General features: G+C 51.3%; 1 protein-coding gene across 2 annotated transcripts in view; it reads right to left on the bottom strand.

Moving 5' to 3' along the window:
* Positions 1–23,393, bottom strand: part of Sag (S-antigen visual arrestin) — a 29,034-nt gene extending 5,641 nt beyond the window's left edge. For both annotated transcript variants that reach the window (XM_047545512.1, XM_047545513.1), the window contains exons 1-11: positions 23,328–23,393; positions 19,309–19,369; positions 17,459–17,503; positions 15,903–16,096; positions 13,882–13,941; positions 10,394–10,470; positions 8,825–8,960; positions 7,999–8,083; positions 7,000–7,072; positions 4,249–4,386; positions 1,232–1,309 (exon numbers count right to left, since the gene is read on the bottom strand). In XM_047545512.1, the coding sequence (XP_047401468.1) occupies positions 1,232–1,309; positions 4,249–4,386; positions 7,000–7,072; positions 7,999–8,083; positions 8,825–8,960; positions 10,394–10,470; positions 13,882–13,941; positions 15,903–16,096; positions 17,459–17,503; positions 19,309–19,369; positions 23,328–23,393 (1,013 nt within the window). The remainder of the gene's footprint in view (positions 1–1,231; positions 1,310–4,248; positions 4,387–6,999; positions 7,073–7,998; positions 8,084–8,824; positions 8,961–10,393; positions 10,471–13,881; positions 13,942–15,902; positions 16,097–17,458; positions 17,504–19,308; positions 19,370–23,327) is intronic.
* Between the last annotated feature and the right edge of the window lie 3,452 nt (positions 23,394–26,845).

The following is a 26,845-nucleotide window of genomic DNA, read 5'->3' as shown; positions in this document are numbered from 1 at the left end:
ACTTTGTCTTTTTCTCCAGAGGATCATTTAGGGTCGAGAGGAATCACTTAGGGTCAAGAATAAGCCACAGAATCAGCATTTCTCGATCTTGGAGTTCACTGTGAAGAACCTGTTACAGCTGTCCCTACCCTGGATATTTGCAGGGTGGGGTTGTGGGGGTGACTGGCTCCAGGTCTCCCAGGGATTCTAACTTCTGATGCTCACGTCTCATATAAAGTGGGGTGGTGTTTGCATAGAACCTTCTCCCATTCGCCCATTCACGCCACTTCAACCAGAGAGGACTTAACCCCCCAACACAGTGTCAATGCTGTGTGCACAGTTGTTGGACTTCGTCGTTTAGGGGATAAACAAGGGGAATGTCTGTACAAGCTCGGTACATATGCAGTTTTTTTTAAAATATTTTCAATCTGCAGTTGAAATGTTTTCAATCTGCAGTTGGTTGAAGTCACTGATATGAAACTCGAGGATAGGAGGACCAACTGTATTTGCTTTTCTTGACTGCTGAGGGAAACTCCACCTGTTTTTAGATCCTCACAAGGAAAAGAAAAGAAAGCACTACCCACTTTGAAAAACACAGCAAATGGAAACACTGTAGTAACAAAATATCCAGACTAGACCTGTGTTCTGCACAGCCCTAAGCAAAATTTGGAGAACGCTTTGTGTACTCAGAACCATGGGACATATGCAGGATCTGCCTTTGGTCAAACGAAGAAGGTCAGCGACCTTGGCAATGGAATTTGAAAGGAAAATGAGAACTCAAGGTTTTTTGTTTTTGTTTTTTTTCCTTTTGGTGAGATTAAGGACAAGGGAAAATCGGTTTCACTAAAATAGAAAAATTTTTCCTTAGAGATATCAGCACTCTTGTATGAAGAGGAGCCTCCCGATTCTGCGATCCCGCCTGAGCGGAGGGAGGTCCCTCCTTGGTGGACCGAAGCCTCCCAAGGTGCAAAGGATCCCGGGCAGCCGCGTTCTTTTCTGAAGTGCAGCGTAACTCGGAACCGATTCTCACCCGGCTGTCTTCCTCCGACAGCTCGTGCACGCTATTTGGCCGAGCGCACCGACGTGCGGCGTTTCATGGCCTGCTCTTCCTGGGACAGCCGACCAGCGGAATCCAACCCAGCTCGGCGTGGGAGCCAGCAGACCTGCGCCCTCCCCTGCCGTCTGCCTGCCAGTCCCTCAGGGAAGAGCAGTCCACACGGCCGCAGGCCAGGCGCTGGCAGGGGACACTTACCCTGACACGGTGAGCTTCACCTTGATCTGGTAGGACACCAGGATGCCCATGACGGTGCGGTCCATGCCCTCTTTAAGGCTGCCCAGACAGAAAGGAAGAGGGGAGGATGAGGAGGCAGGGCCTGGGAGGGGGTTCTTGCACCTCCAATCAGGGCCAGGGATCTGGAGGCTACTTGTCCGAAACTGGTGAACTGGACCAGGCTGGCCTGAGTCCGAGGACTGTACACACAGGAGAAGCGGGGTCCTGCCACGCAGCGCAGGGATCCCTGTGCCTCCCCTCCTGCAGTCCACAGAGGGAGGGCTGCTCCTCCCCCTCGTCTGCACCCTGGTGGTCCAGCCTCCGCCTCCCTGCTAGAACGCCACCGCGGGTCAGGCAAGAAGTCCTCCCACGGGCCTTCCCTCCTGGGCATCTGTAACGGGCTGTGTGCCAGGCTCCTTCTCCGAGCTTTCCAACTGCTCTGTAGCCCAAGTCTTTCGAGTCAGTTTTCGGTGAGCTACCTGTGCCACCTCCTACCCACCCATGACCCGCCACCTACCCCTGCCACGCGCTGGCCTTGCCAACTACTAGCCTGCCCCCCAAGACTCAAGTGGGAGTTCCCCTCCTTTGTAAAGCCTTCCCAGACACTGCCAGGCAGCACAGGGACGGCTTCTCTGTGCCCCGCTCATGGGAAAGGCACGAGGACGCCTGTCCAGCCTGACCCCAGGAAATGTGGCTGTCCTGGCCCTGCCCCACCTGCACCCAGCATGGACCTGGCAGTGAATGTCTAAGCGAGTGAACAAGGTGCATGAGATATGCCCAAGAGGGTGTGGTGTGACTTTCCTTGACAGAAACTTCATTCCACATCTACTAACGTGTGGAATTCCCACTGCCTGCTACACACCACAATGGGCATTTTTATCACAGGTTATTATCTCACACGACCCAACGAAGACTTAAATATCCCAGGAAGTCCAATAAGAGGAATTAAGGTATGCAAATTATCATGAGGTGGGTGCAGTGGCCCACACCTGTCATCCCAGCAGCTCAGGAGGCTGAGGCAGGAGGATCGCGATTTCAAGGCCAACCTCAGCAACAGCAAGGCGCTAAGCAACTCAGTGAGACCCTGTCCCTAAATAAAATACAAAAAAGGGCTGGGGATGTGACTCAGTGGTTGAGTGCCCCTGAGTTCAATTCCCTGTACAAAAAAAAAAAAAAAAAAAAAAATTTAAAAAATAAAAATAAAGAAGGGCTAATGATAGAAGTCATGACTGAGAACCCTGTAGGCAGGGTGTGGAGGACAGGGGAGATTGTGTGGACAGCTCTGGGATCTGGGATGTGGCCCTGCAAGTTCTAGCCCAGAGGCCAAAATCTAGCCCAGGGACATGTGCACCCAGCACCACACTGCTCCCCAGAAAAGCCTTTTTACCTGAAATTGTGGGAAGAATCACCTACTCAGCAGAGACAGGTTGCCGCCAAAGGGAATAAAAGAGGGTACAAGCTTGAAACTCCACACCTGTGCTGGGATCAGCTCTTCACCTCATGCTCAATAGGGCCAGACACCCAGGGAAGAGAACGTGCTCTGTCACAGGTCAGAGAATATCCTGCAAGCTCTTGCCTCGCCACCTCCAAGGTGACATCAACAGACCAGAGGCTGACCTGTCTGACCTGCATGAGCCCATGGCTTGGTAGACTCACATTCTGTAAAGCCAACAGTGGGGGACAGTATTTTCACTGTCAAAGGATTTTCTGTAAGTTCCCAAGTTACCAAATTAGATTCTGCAGTGCGTTCACACAGGCAAGAACAACACGAAACCGACACCGTAGATCTGCGTACACAAGGCACAACAGTCGTGGTATGGCATGCCATATGGTACACATGTTTTAGGGTTGGTGGAGTCATTTAAACATGTACGTCTCTCCACGCCCTGTGAGGAAGGTGTATTTATACTCATTTTATGGATAAGGAAATTATGCATAAGATGAGCCAAAATGGGAGACTTGTCCAGGGTCACCAGCTCAGTTAACAGGAGAGAAAAGTCCACTCCTTGCTGACTCTCTAGTTGGTGGCCTGTGGGGGCCATGGAGGGAGCCCCCAGCACATGGCCTGGGGAGAGGGCAGCAAATGGTCCTTGAGCTGATGCATGGCTCTGACCCCAAACCCTCAGGGCCCGCCAACAGAGACTCCCAGAAGCAGAAGCCCCAAAGGGTGGCTGGGAGCAGCGGTGGGGTTGCCTTCTGAGCCTCACAGTACAGTGTTTTCTAGATCTGCTGCCTAAATCCGGCCAGTGGATGTCCTTCCTCCCTCCCTCCCTCCTTCTCTCTCTCTCTCTCTCTCTTCTTTCTTTCAGTACTAGAAAATAACTCAGGGGCACTCTACCACTGAGTTACATCCCAGCCCTTTTTTATTTTTTATTTCGAGACAGGGTCTTGCTAGGTTGCCCAGGCTGGCTCAAACTTAGACCGTGCTGCCTCGCCTCTGCAGCCGCGGATCACGGCATGCACCCCTGTGCCTGGAAACGTGCTCCTTTCCTATAAAGCCCATCGATCTGCAGTCCTCGGGACGGCCCCTTCCCACCTTTGCTAGAGGGAAAGCAGGAGTGAGCACAGCCAGCTGCGTGGCTCAGCTGTATGCCTAGGACCGTACACCAGCTAACAACGCTTAGGAAAACGGAGGCTGGCGTCGCACAGGCGCCTTACGAGTGTTGGGCTCCACACTTCTGCAGGCTGTTTCAGTCCTTATCACCACTCTGTGTGACTGGAACTGTCATCGCCCCCCTTCAGAGACAGGAAAACGGGTTCTCAGAGAGCTCAAGTCATTTGCCCAGAGCCACCCAGAGTGTGCAGTGGACCTGGAGGTACCCAAGGCTGCGTCCAGGGACCACCAGTGTGATCACCACCTCGTTCCAGGTGGGAGAAGGAGCCTCGTTTGGGCCCCTGGGCCAGCCGGCCTGTCATGCTGACGTGCACACCTGTGCGCCCAGGGGACAGACCTGTACCAACTGGCACTGACAGGCGTCCCCGTGGTTTTGCAGACTCACATGGTGCTGGAGGCGAGGTTCGTGTCCTCGTGTTTGATCTTCCCGTCCAGGGCAATGCCTCTTCTTTCTCGATTGTTAGCCAACAAGGGCACCAGCGTCAGGGTCTTGGTGAAAGTGTTGTTTGGCAACACTTTTTCTCTGGAAGAAGAACGACAGAGGGAGGTGCGTAACCTTCAGAGTCCCCATCACCCAACCGGACCCCACTTGGCATCTGGCATTTTCCAGGGCCCACGTTCCAGGTCCACTTCCTGGGAAGAGGAGCACAGTGTTCGTGAAGTCACAGAGTAGATTGGCAGCATTATTAGGACATTTCCTCAAGCTTCCCGGCCTGCTCTGATTTGCTGGATTTCTAGAATGCTCTGTAGGATTAAATAAGACCAATGGGTCCAAGGGAAAGAGTCCCCAGCCAGTCTCTCCCTAAGGCTCTGTGAACCCCACAGTGTGCAGCAGAGTCGTCAGGGCAGTGTCAGCCACAAGCCCAGGCACAAAAGGTCCTTGTTGCCAAAAGCTGTCACCATGTGATTTATAGTGGGCTGGTGAGCGGGGTTAGGAAGGGGCCTCCATCTGTGGACCACATAGACCAGGCCGATTCGGGCCCAAAGCAGCACACGCTCTGCCTCTACTTGGTCTTCTGGGGCATCAGTTGAGCTCTGGGTTTCCCAACATCTGACAGATGGCAGGAACCCCATGCCAAGAGGCCGCTCTAGGGTTAAGCTGGGGACACAGCATCCCTGGGATACAGAGCAGCACTGAGGCTGGACAAACAGCTCTGCTGTTCACGAGCCAGGCACCAGGCACAGCCCTCTTCCTGTGCCTGCCAACCCCCTCCTCAGTGCCCACACAGCCGCACGCCTGCATGCCAGCAGCATGCCCTGCATCCTCGCGCCAGCCGGAGGGAGGCAGGGTGCGTCCTGGAAACTGCCCAGGAGCCGGCCTCAAGTCTCCTTCCTGAGAGCGTCCCCGACAGCTGGTGTCCGAGATGCCTCCCGTGGAAGGATTTCCCGATTCCATCTCACTGGGGAGTTTAAAGCAATGGAGGCTCATCCCACTTCTGGTGGATATAGGACGCTCTTCATAGAATTGTGCGTGCGTGCAGGGTAGCCCACATTCGCTACCCTGGAGGACTCTGTCTAATTAGTTGGATTTGGGCAGTGGCATTGACAAAAGTGGACTTTACATTATAAAGGTGACAGAAGTAGGAAGGGGGCCTTGGGACTGGGCTGGGATGATGGTCTTTCCTGAATCAGAGCTTGCCAAAGGACTGTGCCAAGGCCCTGGGGCCACTTCCAGAGCCTTCAGGCAACAGGTCGGAAATCAGGTATGACCTGTCTTGAGGAAGCCTTCCCACTGGAGGCCCAGAGTCTGACACAGTGGCTCATGCTCTATAGCCTTCTGAGTGGTCTCTAGCCTAAGATGCACTAACATGATCTGACCCAGCTTCCAATCTCCCTCCCCTCTCCTTGGGAGGATCTTAGAATGGTTTCCAATCTCCTCAGAATCATTTGACCCAAAAACTTAAAAGAAGACTAGGCAGCAGGATATCTATTAGAACGCTCAGTCAGGACCACTTGCCTTGTTGTTTCTGAGCATCTGCCAAAAGCCCAGCTGGGGTAAGACCCCCCCAGGCCCAAAGGATGGCAAGGACGTGCCCACATGTGGGACAGACCCCAGACCTGGCCAAAGAAGTCAGCTAACCAGTATGGTTCTTCCCCGCTTCCCTCCACCCTCGGCCTATGTTTAAACTTAAGGCTGAATTTGTTTTGAGTAGAGTTTATCCTAAAGTTGACTTTTAAATATTGTGCAATATTATCTTAGTGAATCAGTTTATCTTTCCTCATCACCAACCCCTCCCCTTCACCCCAGCCTTTCTTTGACCCTGGTAATGTTCTCTACATTCAATGGTGATTAGAACGTGCCAACTAGATAAAGCAGAGAAGACCTTCTTGGGGTCGGGAATACCCCCAACGTGTGTATTAAATGTTTCTGACTTTTGACGGGCTCAGTGGTGCATACCTATAATCCCAGTCACAAGGGAGGCTGAAGTATGAGGATTGCAAATTTGAGGCCAGCCTGGCAACTCAGTGAGCCCTTGTCTCAAAAAAAAAAAAAAAAAAAAAGGGCCGGGGACGTGGCTTGGAAGGGAGCCCTTGCCTAGCATGTGTGAGTGTGAGCCGGAGTAGAATCCCTAGCACCACACGCACAAAATATATCTGACTCCCTGGCGTAAAGCACAACCGGCTTTGTCTCTCACAAGTGAAGGCGCCACTGCAGGATTCTCATTTGTTTTTGATTCTATGGAAGAGAGAAAAGTCATTCACGACAACAGGCTAAAACCAAATACATCTATTGGTACTATTGGTACAAAATTCTCAAGTTGAAGGGAAGAGCAAAAGAGAGTTCTAGCCTGGCTGTCCGCTCATTTGGCCATCTGCTGGGGTGGGGTGGGGGAGCAGAAAGAGTCCCCCTAGGACTTGCTGCAGGATAAACAGGAGGCCCAGCTGTTCGTCCCTCTTGATTTCTCCCCTCAGGTGTCAGCATGGATCGTTCTCGGACCTCCTGTGAGGTGGGCCCGGCGCATGGGCGAGGTAAACACAGAGCTAAGACGCCAACTTTCTGGGCAGCCCTTGAAGTGGGAAAAGGGGAAGGAAGCAAAAGGCTGGGGGCTGGCGGGCTTCCGGTCCTCAGCATGATAAAAAAGGAACCTGACAGAGAAGGTGGACTGCCCGGAGATGGAAAGGCGACTGTACTCACTGTGTCTCCTCCATGGCCACGGGCTTGACGTAGTAATCACTGGAGTAGAGAACCACGTTGGCCACTTGCTCCACTGCAGAGGGAGGACAGGAGGGCGCCATCAGCACCGGGCCCTTCCTGGGGACACGGCAGGGCTTCTCTCGCTCAGGGTCATTTTAGTCTGCTTCTGGCTTTCCCAGAAAACTCCTGTGCTTTCCAATTCTGTCCTCATGTCATTTCTTTTCACCAACAACCTGCTTTACGTCAGCTCCCGCCCATTCAGATGGCGCGAGCAGCTGGTGAGGGCCTCCTGCTGCGTCACAGCCTGGCGGAGGGTGTCGCGCTGAGGCAGAGCGTGCGTGCTAGTTCAAGTTCCTCTTCCTCGCATCAAGTCCCCGATGTCACCACGGGGGCCTGCCCTCATGACCTCACCTAGCCCTGATTACCTCCCAAAGGTCCCACATCGCCTGCAGTACACATGGGGGTCACCGTCACAAGGTGGCCGCTCAAGCTGAGACAGCACGCCTCGCCATTCACAGAGCACTCTCACGCAGGACGTCTCCCTAGCGCGCACCCAGCCTGGGGAGGTGGACAGAGCGCTGCTGCTGTGGTGCAGTGGGCTGGGGAGCAGGTAGCATGAGCCCCCAGACGAAGCCCCGCGTCTTCAGTCCAGTGCCTTTTCCACTACGCTTGATGCACTGATCAACGAAAACTGTCACTGACAGAAAAGGAACACTCCTCCCCTGGCTTCCCTGAGCTCAGGCACAGTGAGGCCCTCTGGGCAGGCACAACCGTGGAGGATGGAAACAGCATCTGTCGGGGATGTTACTAAGACAAAGGGCAGCCCTACTGGGCACACGGGCTACTGAGACGACCTGTATTGCCGTTGACACAAGAAAGATAAACAGGCAGTTCCCAGGACCCATGGGGCTTTACTTGGACCAGCGGGTGATCCTTGGGAAATAGGTTCAGGCAGAGAAATTCTCAAAGATCTGCCCTCTGGTTTTGAGAAGGTCCTACCTAAGACTTTAATCTTCTTCACCGTCTTTTCCGTATTATTGGTCACAGTCACGGTCACAGGGATGGGTTCCCCGTGGAAATATATCTGAAAAAGTCAGAGAGGCCAGAGAGGAGAAGTGAGTGTGGTGACATCTTCCTCAGGTCTTTGTAGGTTCCGTGCCTTCAACTGGAGCAAGCTGGTGAACCCTGCTTTTAAGGAAGATGACCCTTTCCTCCACAGACGGGTCTAGAGCATGTTCTGCCCTGTCTGCAGGAGGCTGAGGAGGGTAAGGGGCTCTGAGAGTCACCTCGGAGGAAGCTGGAGGTCTGGAGTAGGATGGTGAGGCTCTGCGAGCAGGAGGGATGAGATGAAAGGAGGCCACGGGGCCTGGGGGCGGAGCTCTCCGCCAGCGACCCGGGGCCGCCAGCCCGGAGGGCACGCGGGCACACCACACTCAGCGCGGCAGGCTGCATAGGGCTCTTGCCAGCGCACAAGCGTAATTAGCCACTGGCTACAGGAGGGCCAGAGAGCGCGGTAGCCAGCGCGCCTGCCCCTTTTTCCACCTGACACGGCTGACAGCCACCCTGCGGCTCACGTACAACCTAAATTTCCTGGGGAAGTAAGTAAGTTGGGGGAGCACACCTGTGACGTGACTCCCTGGTCCGTGGACCGCCAGCGAGGGGCGTGCTGCCGGTGAGCCCTGCCCTGAGGCTCATGCTATGGAAAGAGCCTGCTGCCTAGTCACTGGCCTCTCACTGTTCTTGCAGCAGAATGGCTGGCAAGGCCCCTCACAGGCCGGCGGCAGGCCTGCACCCCAGGCCACGCCCCTAGGGGGATAGGGGTTACCTCTTTGCTGAGGGAGACTGCGAGGTGCAAGGGCTTGTCGGACATGAAGAACTGCCAGGAGGCCTCGGCCTGGGGCTGCGGCCCCATCTCAGATGGAGCGTGCTGGACTTTGCGGATCAGCAACCGCACAGAGCTCCTGTGGAGAAAAGGCCCGAGGGTCCCGTCAGCTCAGCCTCTCCTCTCCCCAGAGTCACCTGGGGATCTTCAGAAGTGCTCCCAGTAGAGGTGGGATGGGACAGGCCTGTGCCTGAGACAGCCCTGGAGAACTCTCCCACCCCACAGGCTGGGCGTCAGGGCAAGCCGTGTCCCTGAGGGGCCCTTTCGTCTTGCAAGGCTCTGGCTAGGCCTCCTGGTGGGCGAGGCTGCGTGATGATGTCAGGTGCCTCCTGTGGCCAGGCCTTGGAGTGGCCATGTGTTGCAGTAATTATTTGTATGCACCAAGAGATGGGCACTGTGAACATAGGAGGGGTTCAGTGAGAAGTCTGGCTTGGGTATAACAAGAAAAGTGAGCCAGCTGGGCGTGATGGCACACACCTATAATCCCAGCGGCTCAGGAGGCTGAGGCAGGAGGATCACAAGTTAGAGGCCAGCCTCGGCAACTTAGTGAGATCCTGTCGCAAAATAAAAAATAAAAAGGGCTGGGGATGTATCTCCGTGGTTAAGTATTCCTGAGTTCAACCCCTGGTACCAAAAAAAAGAAAGAAAAGTGAGCATGGGGGCGGAGTTTGGAGGGTATGTTATTGCTTATTGGTTATAGAGCTCTGTTTTGGGTGATGGAAAAAGTTCCAGGTGTAGATGTTGGTGGTGATTACACAGCATTGTGGATGGAATTAATGCTGTTGAGTTGTATACTGAGAAGTGATTAAATGGCAAATGTCATATTATGTGTATTTTACCACCATAAAAAATTGTTTTAAAAAAGAAGAGTGTTGGGATAGTGGTACTGTAATCCCAGCAACTCAGGAGGCTGAGGCAGGAGGACCACAAGTTTAAGGCCAGCCTCAACAATGAGGCCCTAAGCAACTTGGCAAAAATAAAAAGGACTGGGAATATAGCACAGTGGTAACACACCCTGGGTTCAATCCCTAGTACCAAAATAAGTAAATAAATAAACAAATAAATAAAAAAGAAGAGCTGGGCACAGTGGCACATTCTTATAATCCCAGAGATTTGAAAGGCTGAGGCAGGAGGATCCCAAATTTGAGGCCATCTTGGGCAACTTACGGAGATATGGCTCAAAGTAAAAAATGGAAAGGGACCCAGGTTTAATATCCAGTACTGGGTGGGGGGTGGTAGGGGAGACGGCAACAAAAGAAAGAAGGATCTACAAGCTTCTAGGGGCTTCCGTGGCACTTGATGTTGTTCTCCACTGTCACTTTCCTTTGTCCCCCAAGATGACCACCCACTGACGCCCACAGGTGGACGGCAGGTGGCGTCCACCTCAGCTGCCTGAAGCTGGGAGCTGCATTGCTGCTGCCACGCGGCCCTGGGGAAGAGTGCTGTCACACAGAGACAAAGCGGTGATGGCCGGCCCTCCCGCCTCCTCCCCTCTTCCAACTAGGCTCTTACTTCTTTGAGACTTTGTCCTCTTCGCCGTCTGGGCTGTCGGTGGCAAATGCTTTGACCTCAAAGTCGACCCCACAGCTCTGTTGGAGACAAGCGGACAGACAGGGCAGCGGTCAGCACCTTCTCCCCCAGGTGCTGGGATGCCGGGTCTCACCTCCCACAGGTAAAGGTTGTGGTCAGAACTAGAGCCCCCAGCGGACGTGCATGGACCCTCTGGAGGAATGCAGACGGTCTCCCACGGCCTGGCAGGTCCCTGCACAGGCAGCTGTCCTTTGCCCGGTGACCCTGTGTGTGTTACTGACTTCCTGATGCTTACGATGCTTACAGTGGGGGACAGATTAGGTGCTCACGGGGCCTGGGCGTGGGCCCTGCTGGGCTGTGAACCCGAACCCCAGCTGGCCAGCCAGCATGGCCCATGTTGTCCACAGCTCATCCAACATTGTTTTCTGGGGGCTGCGGTTGTGACTCAGCAGTAAAGTGCTCGCCTAGTACGTGGGAGGCACAGGGTTTGATCCTCAGCACCACATAAAGATAAATAAATTAAATAAAGGTATTGTGTCCATCTACAACAAAATTTATTTATTTATTTATTTATTTTTTGCACCAGGGATTGAACCCAGGGGCACTTAAGCACTGAGCCACACCCCCAGCTACCACCACATCTTTAAAAAATATTTTATTTATTTTTATGTGGTGCTAAGGATCGAACCCAGTGCCTCACACATGCTACGCAAGTGCTCTGCCACTGAGCCACGACCCCAGCCCCCCACCTTTTTTTTTTTTTTTTTTTTAGAAAGGTTCTCACTAAGTTGCTTAGGGTCTCACTAAGTTGCTGAGGCTGGCTTTGAACTTGCATTACTCCTGTCTCAGCCTCCCCAGTCTCTGGGATTACAGGCGTGCACAACTGTGACCAGCTCTTTTCCTATACCTCAAAAATGTTTTAAAAAACAAATTTTTGTAGTTGTAGATAGATAGAATGCCTTTATTTTAAGTGTTTATTTTTAATGTGGTGCTAAGGATCGAAACCAGTGCCTCACACATGCTAGGCAAGTGCTCTGCCACTGAACCCCGGCCCCAGCCCCTATACCTCAGAATTTTAAAAAGAAACCAGAAATGGAGTTTGGTTTGAAATCTCATTTTTAAGTACAGAAAAACTTTTAAGCATCCATGGGTCAGACAAAAGCATCTGCCAGCAACCTCAGGCGCTCAGCCCGGGGGTGATTTCTTCAGCCCCGGCTCCAACCCTTCTCCACTGGGCTCTGCAAGCTGGCGCCAACTGCCCCAGGGAGGGTGAGTCAGCAAAGGCACTTGACACCTGCTGTGGGGTGACTTAGGAGCCGCTGACTGACAGGTTCTGCAGCAGCGGACTCAGGGCAACTCTAAACTCCAGGTTGAAAATACACACATGTTGCTGCGCACCACACCGTGCATTGTACAGCCAACTGGGCAGTCGCCCACCCTGTCCCAGCCCCACTGCCCCACTCTGTGCTGCTGCAGAAACAGACCAGGCACCTCCACAACCTCTCCCGCCTGTGTGCCCCTTCCAGCTAAAACTCTCCCTCTTTTCCTCTCTCTCTCTCTATTTGAATAATAGCATATAATTATGACATAATGTATATGGTATATATCATTATATTAATGATTAATATATTATTTAATATAATGCCTAATAGTATGTTAACATACTATCTTATGAATAAAGTTAATAATGTTACATATTATAATATGTTTATATCATAGAGCATAACAATCTTATATAACATTGTATATTATTATATGGGTCATAACATGTGATTTCTCATATATGCACTGTATATATATTTTACACCTATATATTTATCCATTTGACAATCTCCTCTGTGTCCCAATCCTCTCCGCAGCCTGCAGGCAGACCGCCAGGCTCTGCACGACACACCCACCTTGCCTGCAGCTCTCTGCGCCCCACACTCTTTCCCTGCATGCAACACAGGAAATAGGCAGGGCCTGATCTGGACCCTACACTGATCCAGAAAAGTTGCCTAAGAATCTGGATTTTGGGTCTCTCTAAAAGAGCACTGTAAGTCTGACAAGACCAGACTGCATGCTCTTCAGTTCCTGGTCCCCTCTTCTTGAGTGGCCTTGTCACGTCCTCACCCCTCCCGTTTTCCTGGGCCAAGGTAGACAAAAGTTTCAGAAGCAAGACTCACAGCTCTCATTTCTGATAATTCAGTCTCGCTGTGAGATGCACTGGGATCTCCCCTCCCTCCCGCTCCCCTCCGTTCTCTTCCACCCCAGTTTTTAAAAACTGGGTTCCATTTCTGAACCACCGACCACCAAGGGGTCAGGACCTGTGTGGAGGAACACTGTCCAGCGGGTCCTCCTCCACAGTGTGGGTGCAGACCTGCTGTCACCATCACATCTGGGGACACTGAGAACTCAGAACCTTTCCCTCCAGCTTCCTGTCCTCGCCCCTCCCTGTGCCTACTGTCCTTGGTCACCCCCACCCCACCCTGGCTTTGCTTCTCTCTCCTTTCATGGCACATGCCAAGCCCGGCCCCATTCTCAACATGGTGGCCACAGTGACGAAACCAAGCCAGAACCTGCCATCCAGAGCCTGCCACACTGGCAGATCCAGTCACACTCAGGCAGAAACCAGGTCCCTGGGTGATCCACCGGGCCCTCTGAGGAGACCTGCCCGCCCTTCCTTTCCTCTAACCTCATCTTCCTTCCGGGCCCAGCCCCTCTCACCAGCATGAAGTCTCACACCTCTGCCTGGGAGGGTGGCTTTCTCCTCTCCTTACCAGGGGACCTGGCAGCATCCCCCGCACAGTGCCCGGGGCCATCTGATGCCCCTCCTGGCCTCACTGTCTGTTTTTGCCTGTTACTTTCCATTAACATGTGAGCCCCGGAGGGCCAGGTCTCCTGTTCACCAGGATGTCCCTGGCTGACAGCTGCTGGAGAGGAGTGGCAGGTTCCCGGAGGGGTGGGGGTCTTATCCTGGTCTCTCTTCTTTTGTGTATATTTGAAATTTTCCATGATAAAAACTACTTTTAAAAACCTATTCAGGGACTCACAGAGAGAAAATGATGCCAAGGGAAAATGCCACCTGAAGGCAGGGACTGTAGTGATCAGATGATCGACCACCGGGGAAGGCCAGCAGGCCACAGAGCCAGGAGGAGACAGGGAAGGGTCCAGAGGGAGCATGGCCCCGGGGACCCCTTGATCCTGGATGTCCAGCACACAGGTCCATAGGAGAACAGACTTCCACTGTCTATGTTCACACACACACACACACACACACACACACACACGCTCACACACACGCGCGCACACACACGCATACACACAAACACACACACGAGCTCACACACACACACACACGCTCACACACACACGCGCGCGCACACACGCATACACACAAACACACACACGAGCTCACACACACACACACACACACACACACACACGAGTTCACTGGAGGAGGGGAGGATCCCCGGCACGCTTCCACTCACCTTCCCTGCATCTTGCGGAGCTGGCTGCAACATCACTGAGCAAGGCAAGGAGTCAGGAAACTGGAAAGAGACAAGTAAAGATCCCCTTCTTTCAGAGGGGACTATTTAATGTGTGATATAGAACCATCACCCGAAGCGGCAAAAGGAAGAAGATGAACAAGAGACAAGCGAGAACTTGTTCCACTGCACTCCTGCCATCCAGATCAGCCCTGATCCAAAAGCTCTGGGGCAGACCCGTTCTCGGGCGTGCGCACAGGTGTAAGAGCAGCAGAGGACGGACGAGGGGAGCACTCGCCCTGCTGCCCGCCTTCCAGCCCTGCCCATGGGGCAGCTTTCAGGCCACACCCCTCAGCCTGGCACTCTCGTTTCTAGAGTTTCTGTGATACACACTTAAGTAGCCAGTCTGCTCTGCTGGACACTTCAGGGGTCTTTACTTTTTTGCCATTATAAACAATGCTGCAATAAATATTCTTTTTTGTACACTTTAGCACAACTTTAGCCAATTAATTCCATATGCAGCATTGTTAGAAAGGGAAGTGTCATTCTGAAATCAGATTTTTTTTTCAAATATCTTTAGTTGCAGGTGGATGCCGTATCTTTATTTATTTATTTTTATGTGGTGCTGAGGCTAGAACCCAGTGCCTTACATGTGCGAGGCAAGTGCTCCACCACTGAGCCACGACTCCAGCCCTAAAACCAGATCTTTAAAGGTCTGTGACACATGTTGACATGTTGACATGCCATCACCAAAAGGAAAAGCTTATATCACTTCCAACTTCCAGAACAGGTGCATGGGAGCACCCAGGACCAAATAACTGAATTTTTTAGAAGGTTTTTTTTTTTTTTTTTTTTCTTTAACCAGGGTTTGAACACAGCTGCGCTTAACCACTGAGCCACATTCTCAGCCCTTTCTTGTTTTTTACTTAGGGACAGGGTCTTGATAAGCTGCTTAGGGCCTCACTAAGTTGCTGAGGCTGGTTTTGAACTCGCAATCCTCCTGCCTCAGCCTCCCAAGTTGCTGAGATTACAGGCATGTGCCATCAGGCCTGACTTAAAAGAGATTTTGTAAAACAATTGTGGTAAAATAGAATAGCATAAAAGTTACATTCTTAACTTTTAAATGAACTGTTCACTGGCATTTAGACACATTCACACTGTTCCCCAATATCCACCACCACCTTCCCCAGAACTTTTTCATCATCCCGATTGGAAGCTCCTTCCCATTGGACACTAACTCCCCATTCCCCTGGTCCCCCCACTCCACCCCGGGACTGCTCTTCTACTTTCTGTCTAAGTGAATGTGACTATTCCTGTTGCCTCACGTAAGCAGAACCACATAACTTTGCTCCTCCATGTCTGGCTTGAGACTGTCCGTGCTGCAGCTTGCAGCAGGGCCTTATTACTTTTTAAGGCTGAGCCGGATCACTCTGGAGAAGCTTGTGATCATGACAGACAGCCATGGAGAGAGGAGCGTAGAGAGGCCTTCCCCCACAGAGCTCACATCCACACTGCCTGCGAACCGGGCGCTGGCACCCTGAGAGGAAGGTCACTGGGTGAGACATGGGCCTCAAGAGATGGCAGGTTAAAGCCACATAAGCCCCCAAGCTGTGGGCAAGGCTAAAGATGGTTTCTTCTTCCACCGGGCTCTTCTGTCCTTTGGGAAACTCCTTCCTGCTGAGAACTCCCCAGGCCAGCCCAGGGAAACTTCTGCAGGTTTCCTTCTGTAGCTAAGTGAGCAGAGGAAGAGCAGGAGCTCATCCAATTGGGCAGTCAAGCAAAGGAGAAACCTGAAGGGCTGGTTGAAATGGTACCTTCAAAGGCTATTTTCAAGGATTGGGGGGGGCGGGGAAAGACACTCACAGACCGTGCAATCTAGAGTTTCTTTCAAGGGTGCAATTTCCAGGCCTACAGACACAAAGCCTTCTTTCGTTCCTTCCTCTGCCTGGTTCCCATCATATGGAGCCGTGGGTAATGAAGGGTAAAGGGCGAGCCAGGGAGCGGCCAGGGCCAGGAGCACTCACTGTGAGCAGGAAGGGGTAAGTGTTGCCCCCCAGCTTCTTGAGCAGGCTCTCCTGCAGCTGTGTAGGGGCACTCGCAGCCCCCACCGGAGGGTACACCTGGACCCGAGAGAAGTACAGGTCCCTGCGGAAGGTCAGGCCGATCACGTCGATGTCCTCCTGGCCGTAGCGGAAGGCGCAGGTCAGAGAGACGAACACTGGAAGAAGATGTGGACAGGGATGGACTTAGCCCACGGAGTGTGCCCCCGTAGCCTGACACCACTGTCGCTGGGGTGAGTGGGCAGCAGGGTGACCCCACCACACCATAGACCTCGGCTTTCCAACTTTCACATCTGGAAGGGATGGGATCTGAGGAAATTGCACTTCCCAGCTGGTGCACACATTTTGGGGGTCCTGGCACCTTCCCAAGGTTAGATCATGACCCTAAGGGGAATGTCAGCAGACTGGGAAGTATCTCCCTGGCAACCGTGTCATTGGTGCCGTCTACCTGAGCCCGCTGTTTCTCCTCCCAACCCCTCCCTACTGCCCACCAGCTCCAGCACTGGGGAAGTTTCCAGACAGTGCTGCTTGCTTTCGTCTGGAGCTTCAGGATGCTGGATGAGTTAAGGGGGCAGGTGAGAGGCAGAGGGAAAGTCAAGATGTGAGCTGGGCCGGACGGGACTGAGGGAGGGGCCGGAGGGGCTGGAGCCACGCAGGCAAATGAAACCAGCTTCAAAAGTCTCCAGGTGCAGCCATCTCTGCCCATTGCTCTGAAACGTATGAGGCGTTCTCTAACTCACTCCTTAGAGAATTCCATTTGATTAAAGACTTAAATTGTGACCCTAGTGGACCAAAAGAATCATGTGGAAGTTCACTAGGCAGTTTTTGAAACAGACACGAAGTTCACGTTCTTGAGTGTAAGGCGTATCGGAAGGGGCCCTCCAAGACCTCGGCAGCTGTTGGTTGAAGATTTGTCTGTCAGCAATAAGGGCTACTGCCCTGTGGCTGGCTCAGAGGATCCACTGCACACCTGCACACTCCGCCTTCGAGGTTACTAATCAAGCAAAATGCCCAGAGGGCCTGGTTTTATGCCTGCTGTCACCAGGCAGTGGCTTTCCTTGACATACGGCAACTTTCTGTGGCCAAGGCCGTGGGCTGGCAAGCCACCACCCAGGGGGATGGTAGAGATGGCAGAGGGGGCAGTTTGCTGCTGATGGCCCATACCTGTCATGCTTGTGGGCACATCCAGGGTTTGCAACGATTCCTTGTGGTTGCCAGTAGCAACCACATATTTAGAATGGAACTGAGTCAGCGACATTCTCACAAGCATAAACTGAATCTGTTCTAATTCAGTTTATGCAACAGTCATTAGTAATAAATGGCTTGCCACACACATCACAACCCCAGAAATCTCAAGGGCACCGTGACACTGTGGTTCAGAATCATTGCAAGAGCATAAAAATAAATTGGGTTTTATGCCCCCTGCCTCTAGCAGGATGGTTTCCCACACAAATGCCTCTTTCCCAGAGCCAGGCGGGAGCCTCGACCTTTATAGCCCAGAGGATGAGGGCTCGACTCACCTTTCTTTCCCTTCACAAGCTCCGGGTCCACCAATATGACGCCATCTAGATGACACAGAGAGCGAGGGTTACGTCAAGAGGACAGATGAGACTTTTTTCTTGTTTTGGTACTGGGGATTAAACTCAGGGGTGCTCTGCCACTGAGTTACATCCCAAGTCTGTATTATTTTCTATTTTGAGACAGAGTCTGGCTAAATCACCCAGGCTGGCCTGAAACTTGTGACCCTCCTGCCTCAGCCTCCCGAGTTGCTAGGGTTACAGGCGTGACTACCATGGCTGCCTTCTTTTTCAACTTTTTATGTTGAAATAATGTAGACTCACAGAGAGGTCCCCAGTACCCTTTGTCCTGTTTCCTCCAATGATGTTAAACCCTACAAAATCACAGTACAATAGCAAAGTGGGGCACCCACCAGGATACCATGCGTGTACCCAGATCTATGTGACGTTAAGACTTGGTGGAGCTTCATCTAACCGCCACACAGTCTAGACGGGGAACTGTTGCATCACCGTAAGGACCTTGACTACAGTCTGTGGTTCCACCATCCCCTGCCCCTGCCACCCTCACTATAATTTTGTCATCCTGAGAATATTATATAAATGGAATCTACAGCATGCGGTACTTGAGACTGGTGTCTTCCGCTCCCCAAATCACCCTCAAGGCGTCCGAGTTACAAGGGTATCAATGACTCATTCCTTACTGCTGAGTAGTCCGTGGCACGAATGGACCGCACTTTGTTTAGCCTCATTTACTGAGAGACATTTTGGTTCTTTCAATTTGGAGCTATTTAAAACCTGCTAGGAACAATCATGTCCCAAAAGGTTTTTATGTGAACTTAAGTTTTCATTTCTGTGGGATAAATGCCTAGGAATGCAATTGTGGGGTCAGATGGTAAGTGTATGTTTAGTTTTTTGTTTTATTTTTGGTACCAGGGATTGAACCCAGGGGCACTTAACCAATGAGCCACATCCCCAGCCCTTTTTATTTGTTTTTTTTTTTTTTTTTATTTAGAGACAGGGTCTCACTAAGTTGCTTAAGGCCTCACTAAATTGCTGAGGCTGGCTTTGAACTCACAGCCTTCCTGCCTCAGTCTCCCAAGTCCTGGGATTATAGTAGGGGTGTACCATGGCACCCAGCTATGTTTGGTTTTTAAAGAAACAGTCCAACTGCTCTCCAGAGAGGCTGGACCACTTTACATCCCACTACCAACCTCTAGGAGTGCTCAGGTTTCTCTGTGCCCTCAATAGTATTTGGTATTTCTCTCTCTCTCTCTCTCTCTCTCTCTCTCTCTCTCTCTCTCTTTCAGTACTGGGGGTAAAACCCAGGAGCATTCTACCTCTGAGTTACATCCTCAGTCCTTTTTATTTTATTTTAAAGACAGGGTCTCCGTAAGTTGCCCAGGCTGGCCTCAAACTTGGGTCCTTCTGCCTCAGCCTCTTGAATTGCTGGGATTCCTGGTGTGGGTCACCTTCTTTCAGTTTACCCATTTTGATAGGCATGCAATCATATCTCATTGTGGCTTTAATTCATATTTCCCCTGTGACTAATGATGCTGAGTATTTTTTTTTTCGAGTGCTTGCTATCAGTATCTTTTTTTGTTGAAGTGTCTCTCTGTCTTCTGCTCGGTTTTTAATTGGATGCTCTCTGTTTACCATTGAGTTCTGAGTGTTCCTTGTGTATTTTGGAAATGAGCCCTTCATCTCTTGCACACTTTAACATTATTTCCAACCAGCCAGTGGCACTTCCCTGATGTTTTAATTAGCAATTCTTTACTTAGATTATTAGAAACACAAAACTCACAGTTATCTGATGACATAAAGGAAAACAAACATTAAATGTTATTCCGACTTACCCACGGGCTCTACTTGGCTGACATGGTCTATATAGTCTCTCTTCCCCAGGTAGATGGTCACCTGCAGGAAGAACATGTGTACATTCTAAATGGCAAATTGACAACCATCAGATCTTTTCATTAGTCTTGAAAAGATGAGCCTCTTGGCTCTGCAGCTCCTCTGTGGCCTTCTTCACTCCTGGCTCAGCTGTGGGCAAAGACAATGGGTTTCAGGCAAGGTTCGCTCCATCCTGTCTCCCTCACCAGCTCCAAGCAATTTTCTTGCCCCTTTGGATTGTGGGAATTCTTCCCACTCCTTTCCTCACCTCCTTTCCCCATCGAACCCAGGTCTGATATCAACCAGGTAAACTTGTTAACCCACGCCTCTGTAGAAAGTCAGACCTCAGTCAATGGGCCCCCTGCATGGTAAGCCTTCAATTTCTAGCTATGGATTGAAATGGTTCCCTTCCTTGTTCAAAGAATTATGGACTGTGCATAGAGGTAGGAGTTCGGGAGGAGTCCCTGAAATCCTACCAGCTGACCTTCTGGACAGGTTAACCTAAAGCCACACGCTAAGGAAGGAGCGGGTGGAGAAGGGCGGGAGAGGATGGCCGTGGTCTCTGTCCTGGTCCTGCCCATCCCATGGCCCTGCAGTAATGGTCTTTTTTATCCCCTGTGTGAGAGCAGGGGCCGCGAGGGCCTTGGCAGTAAGACCCCAGACTCTTGTGTGCATCTTCAGCCTTCAAGGACCCGCCTCTGCCACACAGAGGGATCTGGTCGGTGGTGCCAGCTCATCAGGGAGCGCGGGCGCCCGCTTCCCCGCTCCCCGGGGCAGGGTTCACTCCCAGAACACCCAGATCGGCTTCCTTGCGTCAAGTCCTGTGCTGTACTTTTCCTCCACAGCTATCAGAAGGGGTCCCTGTGCCTCTGAGGTGATTGGCATGACTGAAGTTGAAAGTGGCTGCAAGCAAATGCCTCGGCACCCTGCTCTGAGGAGCTTCTGTGGGAACCCCACAAATCCAGCCTGAAGCACTGGGAGCTGCAGAAATGAGGTGAGCGCTTTTCACTCTTCCTGCCCGCTGCTGGCACCGGCGATAGGATCCCTCCGGGTCCCTGTCCCTCCGTTTGGGGTAAGCGCTGACACAGAGGTAGGTGGAGGGGACTCAAGGGAAGGAGAGGGGACAGCTCTTCCCTTCAGAGGAGGCTCTACCTGCAGGGACACTGAAGGACAAACAGCATAGTCAGGTGACAGTGATGGTGAGTGTGGCTCTCTGAGCAAAACAGGTCAACAGGACAAGGCCCAGAGCAGAGGTGGCTTCTGGAACTGCCAAGGCTTCCTCTGTGGTGAACAGTCACCAAATGGGATGACGCCAGAGAAGCCTCTTAAACCCGAGTAAAGACTCTAGGAAGAGGCTGGCCCAGCGGCACACACCTGTAAGCCCAGCAACTCAGGAGGCTGAGGCAGGAACTTGGCAAGGCGCTGTCTCAAAATAAAAAAATAAAAAGGACTGGGGAGGTGGCTCAGTGGTAAAGGCCTTTGGGTTCAACTCCCAGTACCAAAAAAAAAAAAAAAAATCAGGTGCCACACTCGGTACTCTGATGATACTACTTCATCCTCACGACTCTGCGCCAGAGGAATTAACCCTGTCTCACAGGGGACCCTAGACTTAGGTCACGCTGGCAGGAGGGAGAGGGCCAGCTGACCAGGGGAAGCCAGGCAGGAAGCCTGTGCTCGGGAGGAGGGAGGACTGCAGAGCTTGGGTAGGGGAGGCTCTGCTCTGCCTAAGCTGCCTCCTGGCCTCCTTGGAGTCTCTTTACCAGTCTCCCAGGCAGACGTCGCTCTTATCCTCATTGGTTAAAACTCAGTCACCTGACTACTCTAAACCAATCAGGCCAATCAAGAGTCTCCCCTGGGGCTGGCCTCCTCCCAGAGTCTGGTGGACCCTGAACACCACTGGCAAGGTCCACCTAGGAAGGAGGAGTGTGGGGCTGTGGGTGGGCACCCAGCAGGCCGCCACAGCCTTGCCTCTCGTCGCCCTGCTCCTCCACCTGCTCTCGTCCCTCCCCGTCCCTCCAGCTCAGCAGAAGATGCACCTGTGCTTCCTTCTGAGGTCACTGCCATGGCCCCCAGGTCTCAAGGTCCACCACCTGCTGGAGGCCTCGGCCATCAGCCCCTCCCTCCTGGGCTGCCTTTGCAGCCTCTGCCTCTCTGCCAGTATTTTGCCGGAACATGAAAACAAGTCTCGACCTCTTAACAGCCATCACTACCCTTAACCCTGTCCCCTTCCCAGAAAGTCACCGCCCCTTCCTTCTGGATGTCATCAACAGAGAGGGCAAGTCCTGCAGCTGAGGCAGCCATCTTAGCACCATCCTGAGGACAGAGGAGGACAGCGAAGAGAAAATCCCAGAGAACTCGCCGCAGACCAGGGCGACCCGGCTGGAGCACAGACGGTGCAGTTGAAATGATCCTGACACCTGAGATGTTAACTGATCAATTCCCTTTCTTCCCCTGTGACTACCAACAGAGAGAGAATTACATTTCTTGATCCAAAGGATTTTTCTTAGGTGTGAGGAGGGGGAAAGTGGGAAAAGGGCAGGGAAAACCAGCACAGGCAGCCAGAAGCTGAGGTCACCGATGGACACGAGTGGGAAAGAGTTTGGAGGGTCAGAGTTTGCAGGGCACCCAAATTATCAGCCCAAGAATCAGAGTACTTGATGAAGGCGATGGACGGGAGAGGAGAGGGCCGGACGAGGCTGTGTGCACAGAGCCTGGTCCCCAGTGGGCATAGTGAGGACTGAAATGTTTCTGTCAAGCCCAGTGCGGGTGGCAGAAATCAACTAGAAGAAGCAACTAGAGTCAGTGTCCAGGTCGGCAGCCGGTGGAGCCAGGTGGCTTCTGGACATCTGCATCCAGTCATGGCAGCCTGACCTTTGCTGCAAATGTGAAGCACAGGAGGCATTCCGGCAGCTTAGCAAGGGCGTATAAGATGCATGGTTGGTGATTTTATATTGTTTACATGTTGAAATGATTGTTCTTTGAATACACTGGGTGAAATGAAAGATTATTAAAAGTTAAAAAATACTAAATTCTCTATTTCCTCTTAGGTTTTTCTTTTCTTTTCTTTTTGGTACCAGGGATTAAACCCATGGGTGCTTAACCACTGAGCCACATCCCCAGCCCTTTTTATTTTTTATTTTGATACAGGGCCTCTTGAAGTTCCTGAGGCTGATCTTGAACTTGCAATCCTCCTGCCTCAGCTGCTGGGATGACAGGTGTGTACCCCGGCACCCAGTTCCTTTTAATTTTTTAATGTGGCTACCAGAGTATTTATAATTATATGCTCTACTTGCATCGGACGTTGCTTAGTTAGGTTGCTGGCCCAGAAGAAGCCTTTGAGTGGGGCAAGGAGACCTCACTCAGAGGCTGGATTGGGGCCCTCCATCGGTTCTCCATGACAGGCAGTTCATGGGAACCCTAGACCACCTGATGGGCATCATCTCTGCTAAGCAGGCCAGGTTGCTGGCTGTCAGCCACAGTAGAGCGTGGGGGAACAGGGGCCAAGGGGGCCGTTTCCCTCATCCAGCATCCCTTAAGGTCCAACTGCAGTGTGACTCGCATGGTGGACCTGATGCAAACAAGGAAATCTCACATCCATCCAGAGTCTGGGCCCTGCCAGGCACGTGACATGACAGACCAAGGGCCATGTGAGTCACAGGTCTTGACCAATCGGTGTCCGGGATGGCAAGTCATGGGTTCCAGGCTGGCTAGGAAGGTGATGCTGAGGAGAGTGAGAGATTGAAACATGGAGTGCAGCAGGACCGAAGTTCCAGTGGGACTGGGGAGAAGCTCTATTTCTGCATTTCGCTCCTTCCTGTGTGTCTTTGTGACTGTCCATCCTGGACAGAGGTGGAAAATAGCCATGGAGCTTCCCTGGATTGCACAGGGCTTTGCTGCTGATCATATCTATACTCAGAAAATCTCCATTTATTATTATTTTTACAATAATTTCTATGAAGCCACTTACTTCTATGCCACTTACCGATTTGTCCCGGGAGACCTTCTTGAAGATGACGTGGGACTTACTGGTCTTCGCGTTGGCTGCCATGTTGTGTGTCCCTGGCAACTCCTTCCACCCTGGGCTGTGCGTCAGGTGTTGGAGGTCTGGGAAGAGGTAAGAACCCTGACCACAAGCTCAGGGGCATCCTGGGTGTACAGCCCACTAGGGAGATGCTAATCGCCGCTGGACATTTCCTCTACCTGCTCCAACACCCATGCCCGATAAAATAAGGTCTTTGCTTAGGTTATATTTCACTGTGGTGTGTGCTTTTTTAGTGGGCTTTCACTTTTCTTGGTAGGCCTCAAACACTTCTTGGTAGCTCACTAGGAAGCACAGCTAGATTCCAGTGAGAAAATTTTGCTTTTATGATTGATCTGTGATGTCATTACACTTAACCAGGTTAAATCTGAAATTCTACCATGATTGTGTCTTATGGTAAATAAATAGAACAGGTTCTTGAAACCCACTACAGAACCACTCCCAAAAGCAGTTTTCAAGAACATATGGCAATCCCCAAATTCCACCCCGTGGTTCCTACCAGGCAGGGCTTGCCTCACCCACAGCCTGTTACCTATCCCAGGGGCCATCGTGGTGGTCTGGAATTAAATGCTCTCCAAGTCTCCTTCCCAAGCAAAGTCCCATGGAAGCCACGACTGGGACTAGTCTAGTGAAAATCACCTTCCTTGCTTCTCCCTGCGCCTGCCCCGGGGTTCTGAGAAGGTGCAGGTTGTGGTGGTCACATACCTTGTGATCTGTCACCAACCTGATGGGATGGCAGGAGCAGTCAGGAGAGGGTCCCTATGTCCTGGGACGACAGGCAGCCAGCTCCTGCTTGAGCCAGCTGGTGCTGTGCTACCAGATGAGCCTTCAAGGGACAGGCCAGCCCTGGCTGATGTGTGTGGGGAATTTGTAGGGGATCTGGTGAGGATGCCCAGCACCCAGGTCTCAGTGTCTAGAAGCCAAATCCCATTTAAGGAGCATAGTGGAAATTGGATTAGGCTGAGCCGGGGAATTGCAGCGTCAGCAGTTCTGAGCATTAGCTGAGGCGCGTCTCCTCGCCGGGGGTCCCGCCGCTGCATCAGCTGTCCAGCTGGCAGGGGGAAGAACAGCAGCGAACTGAAAGCTACTTTTTATCCTAAACCTCTTTGGGTTCTGAAAATAGACTGCTTATCCCTCTGCTCCTCGGCATCGGCATCATCAAGACAAGATTTTCAAGTGCAACGACACACACGATTAAACTCAGCTGGCATTATGTGAACAAAAAGGTCAAGGGAAGGTCAACCTCAAGGTGAACCTGCGCCCCGCCGCCGAGCTGGCCCTGGCCCTCGCCTCCGGCCCGGGGCCTGCCGATCACACAGGGGTCCTGGTTGTCCTCCCCCCGCGTCTCTGCCCACGTGTGCCCAGCCCAGCGCCTTGGCCTTCACAGAAGTCCGAACGCCACTTTGGCTTCCTGGACCACAAGGACTCCACCGTTGATGACATCCCTGCCGCCATTCCATCCCTTCTCACCCAGCGAACTTCCGCCTGGTCCCACACTTGCCCGCTCGCTCCTGCACACTCTCCTGTTTTCCTGAGGCAATTCTCTGTTCTCTCCACTTTATACTCTTCTCAACCCTTCGAGTTTTGACCAGGAATCACACTTACTTGGGGAAGCCCTCCCCGACCTCCGGGACTAGGCTAGAGGCCACAGGGAAGATGCCCCCTTCCAGGGCCTGACCCCCACCTGCCCAGTTCATTCAAACTAGGATGGACTGATTAGGTCACAGCTCTTACAGTCCAATCATGTCACCTTTAACACTCCTGCATTAATACAGGAGCTTTTGGGGGACATCTCACATCCAAACCAAAACACGGACTTATGTAGTGGACTTGGCCTGCTATCTAGGAATGAAGCGAGTGTAAGTTGAGGCCTGTTGTGACATTTGGGGTATTAGCATCCATCCAAATGCTCTGGTGGCTTCCCATGTAAATCTAAATGCCATCTAAATCCTGCATGACCTCCCCCCCAATACCTCTGATTTTATTCCTCACCACTCTTCTCCTGCCCATCTTGTTCTAGTCCACTGGCCTCTCTGCCTTTCTTTAAACCTGCCCCAGGGCCTTTGCACTTGCAGTTTCCTCTTTCTGCAGACAGGCACATGTCTCCCTCCCTTCATTCTTTTGCCTTTACTTTCACTTTCCTAATATAATATTGTACAACCCTTTGTAAACAAACTTAACTCAACCAATGCTTCTTTTCTCCCACCCTTTATTATGCTACTCTGTACCATTTATTGTCATCCAACTTGCAAGATGGTTTTCTGGTTTATCTGGTTTATTGTCTATCCCCCCTCTTTACTGGAATGTAAGTTCCCGGAATGCATAGAGATTTCTGACTGTTTTGTACCCATTCAGTCTCCTGCATGTAAAACAGGGGCTTCAATATACTTTGAACAAATCAAGTCATTGGTAAAACTTATTTCCAAGGGAAAAACTTTCTTTAAAAAAAAAAAATAGAGGAATGCCAGCTAAAAATTTTAAAGGGATGACCATTTGACCCAGTTATCCCACTCCTCAGCATATACCCCAAAAACTTAAAATCAGCATACTGTAGTGAGGTAGCCACATCAATGTTTGTAGCAACTCAGTTCACAATAGCTAAGTTATGGTGCCCTTCAATAGATAAATGGATAAAGAAAATGTGTTACGTACATACAATGGAATATTACTCAGTCATAAAGAGGAATGAAATTATGGCATTTGCCAGTAAATGGATGGAACTGGAGAATATCATGCTAAGTGAAATAAGCCAGTCCTCAAAATCAAAGCCTGAATGTTCTTTCTGATATGCAGATGCTAACACAAAACAAAGGGAGTGGAGAATAGAAGTTCATTGGATTAGACAAAGGGGAATGAAGAGAAGGGAGAAGGAATGGGAATAGGAAAAACAGTGGAATGGAGCAGACATAAATTTCCTATGTTCATATATGAATACACAACCAGGGTAAGTCCACATCATGTACAAGTACAAGAATGGGAAGTTCTACTCCATGTAGTATAATATGTCAAAATATACTCTACGGTCTTGTATAAGTAAAAAGAACAAGTTAAAAAAAATTTTAAAAAGCAAAGGGAAAAAAAAGCACACACAGGGCCCGGGTTGTGACTCGTGGCAGAGCACTTCGCTTAGCATGTGTGAGGCATTGGGTTCCATTCTCGGCACCGCATATAAATAAATAAAGATTCGTCAACAACAACTAATAAAAATACTTTTTTTTAAAAAAAAAAGCACATACACACAAAGGAATGATAAAAGAAAAAAATGCCATCTGACAAACTGATTGTATTAGTCCTGCCTTTTCAATCAATTAATTTTTTTATTATGCAGTTAAACGTAGTGGTTGGGTTCATCCTAACAAACGCACATGTGCATGGAAAGCGATTTCAGTTCACGATCCTCACCTTCATCTTGCCTTTTTAGCATCTGTACTTCTGACGCGTTGACAGCTGGGGCCCTGTGG

This window comes from Sciurus carolinensis, chromosome 3 (assembly GCF_902686445.1).
Source record: "Sciurus carolinensis chromosome 3, mSciCar1.2, whole genome shotgun sequence".
Lineage (NCBI taxonomy): Eukaryota > Metazoa > Chordata > Mammalia > Rodentia > Sciuridae > Sciurus > Sciurus carolinensis.
Note: the sequence above shows the minus strand (reverse complement) of the source record. Positions and strands in the feature narration are given on the sequence as shown.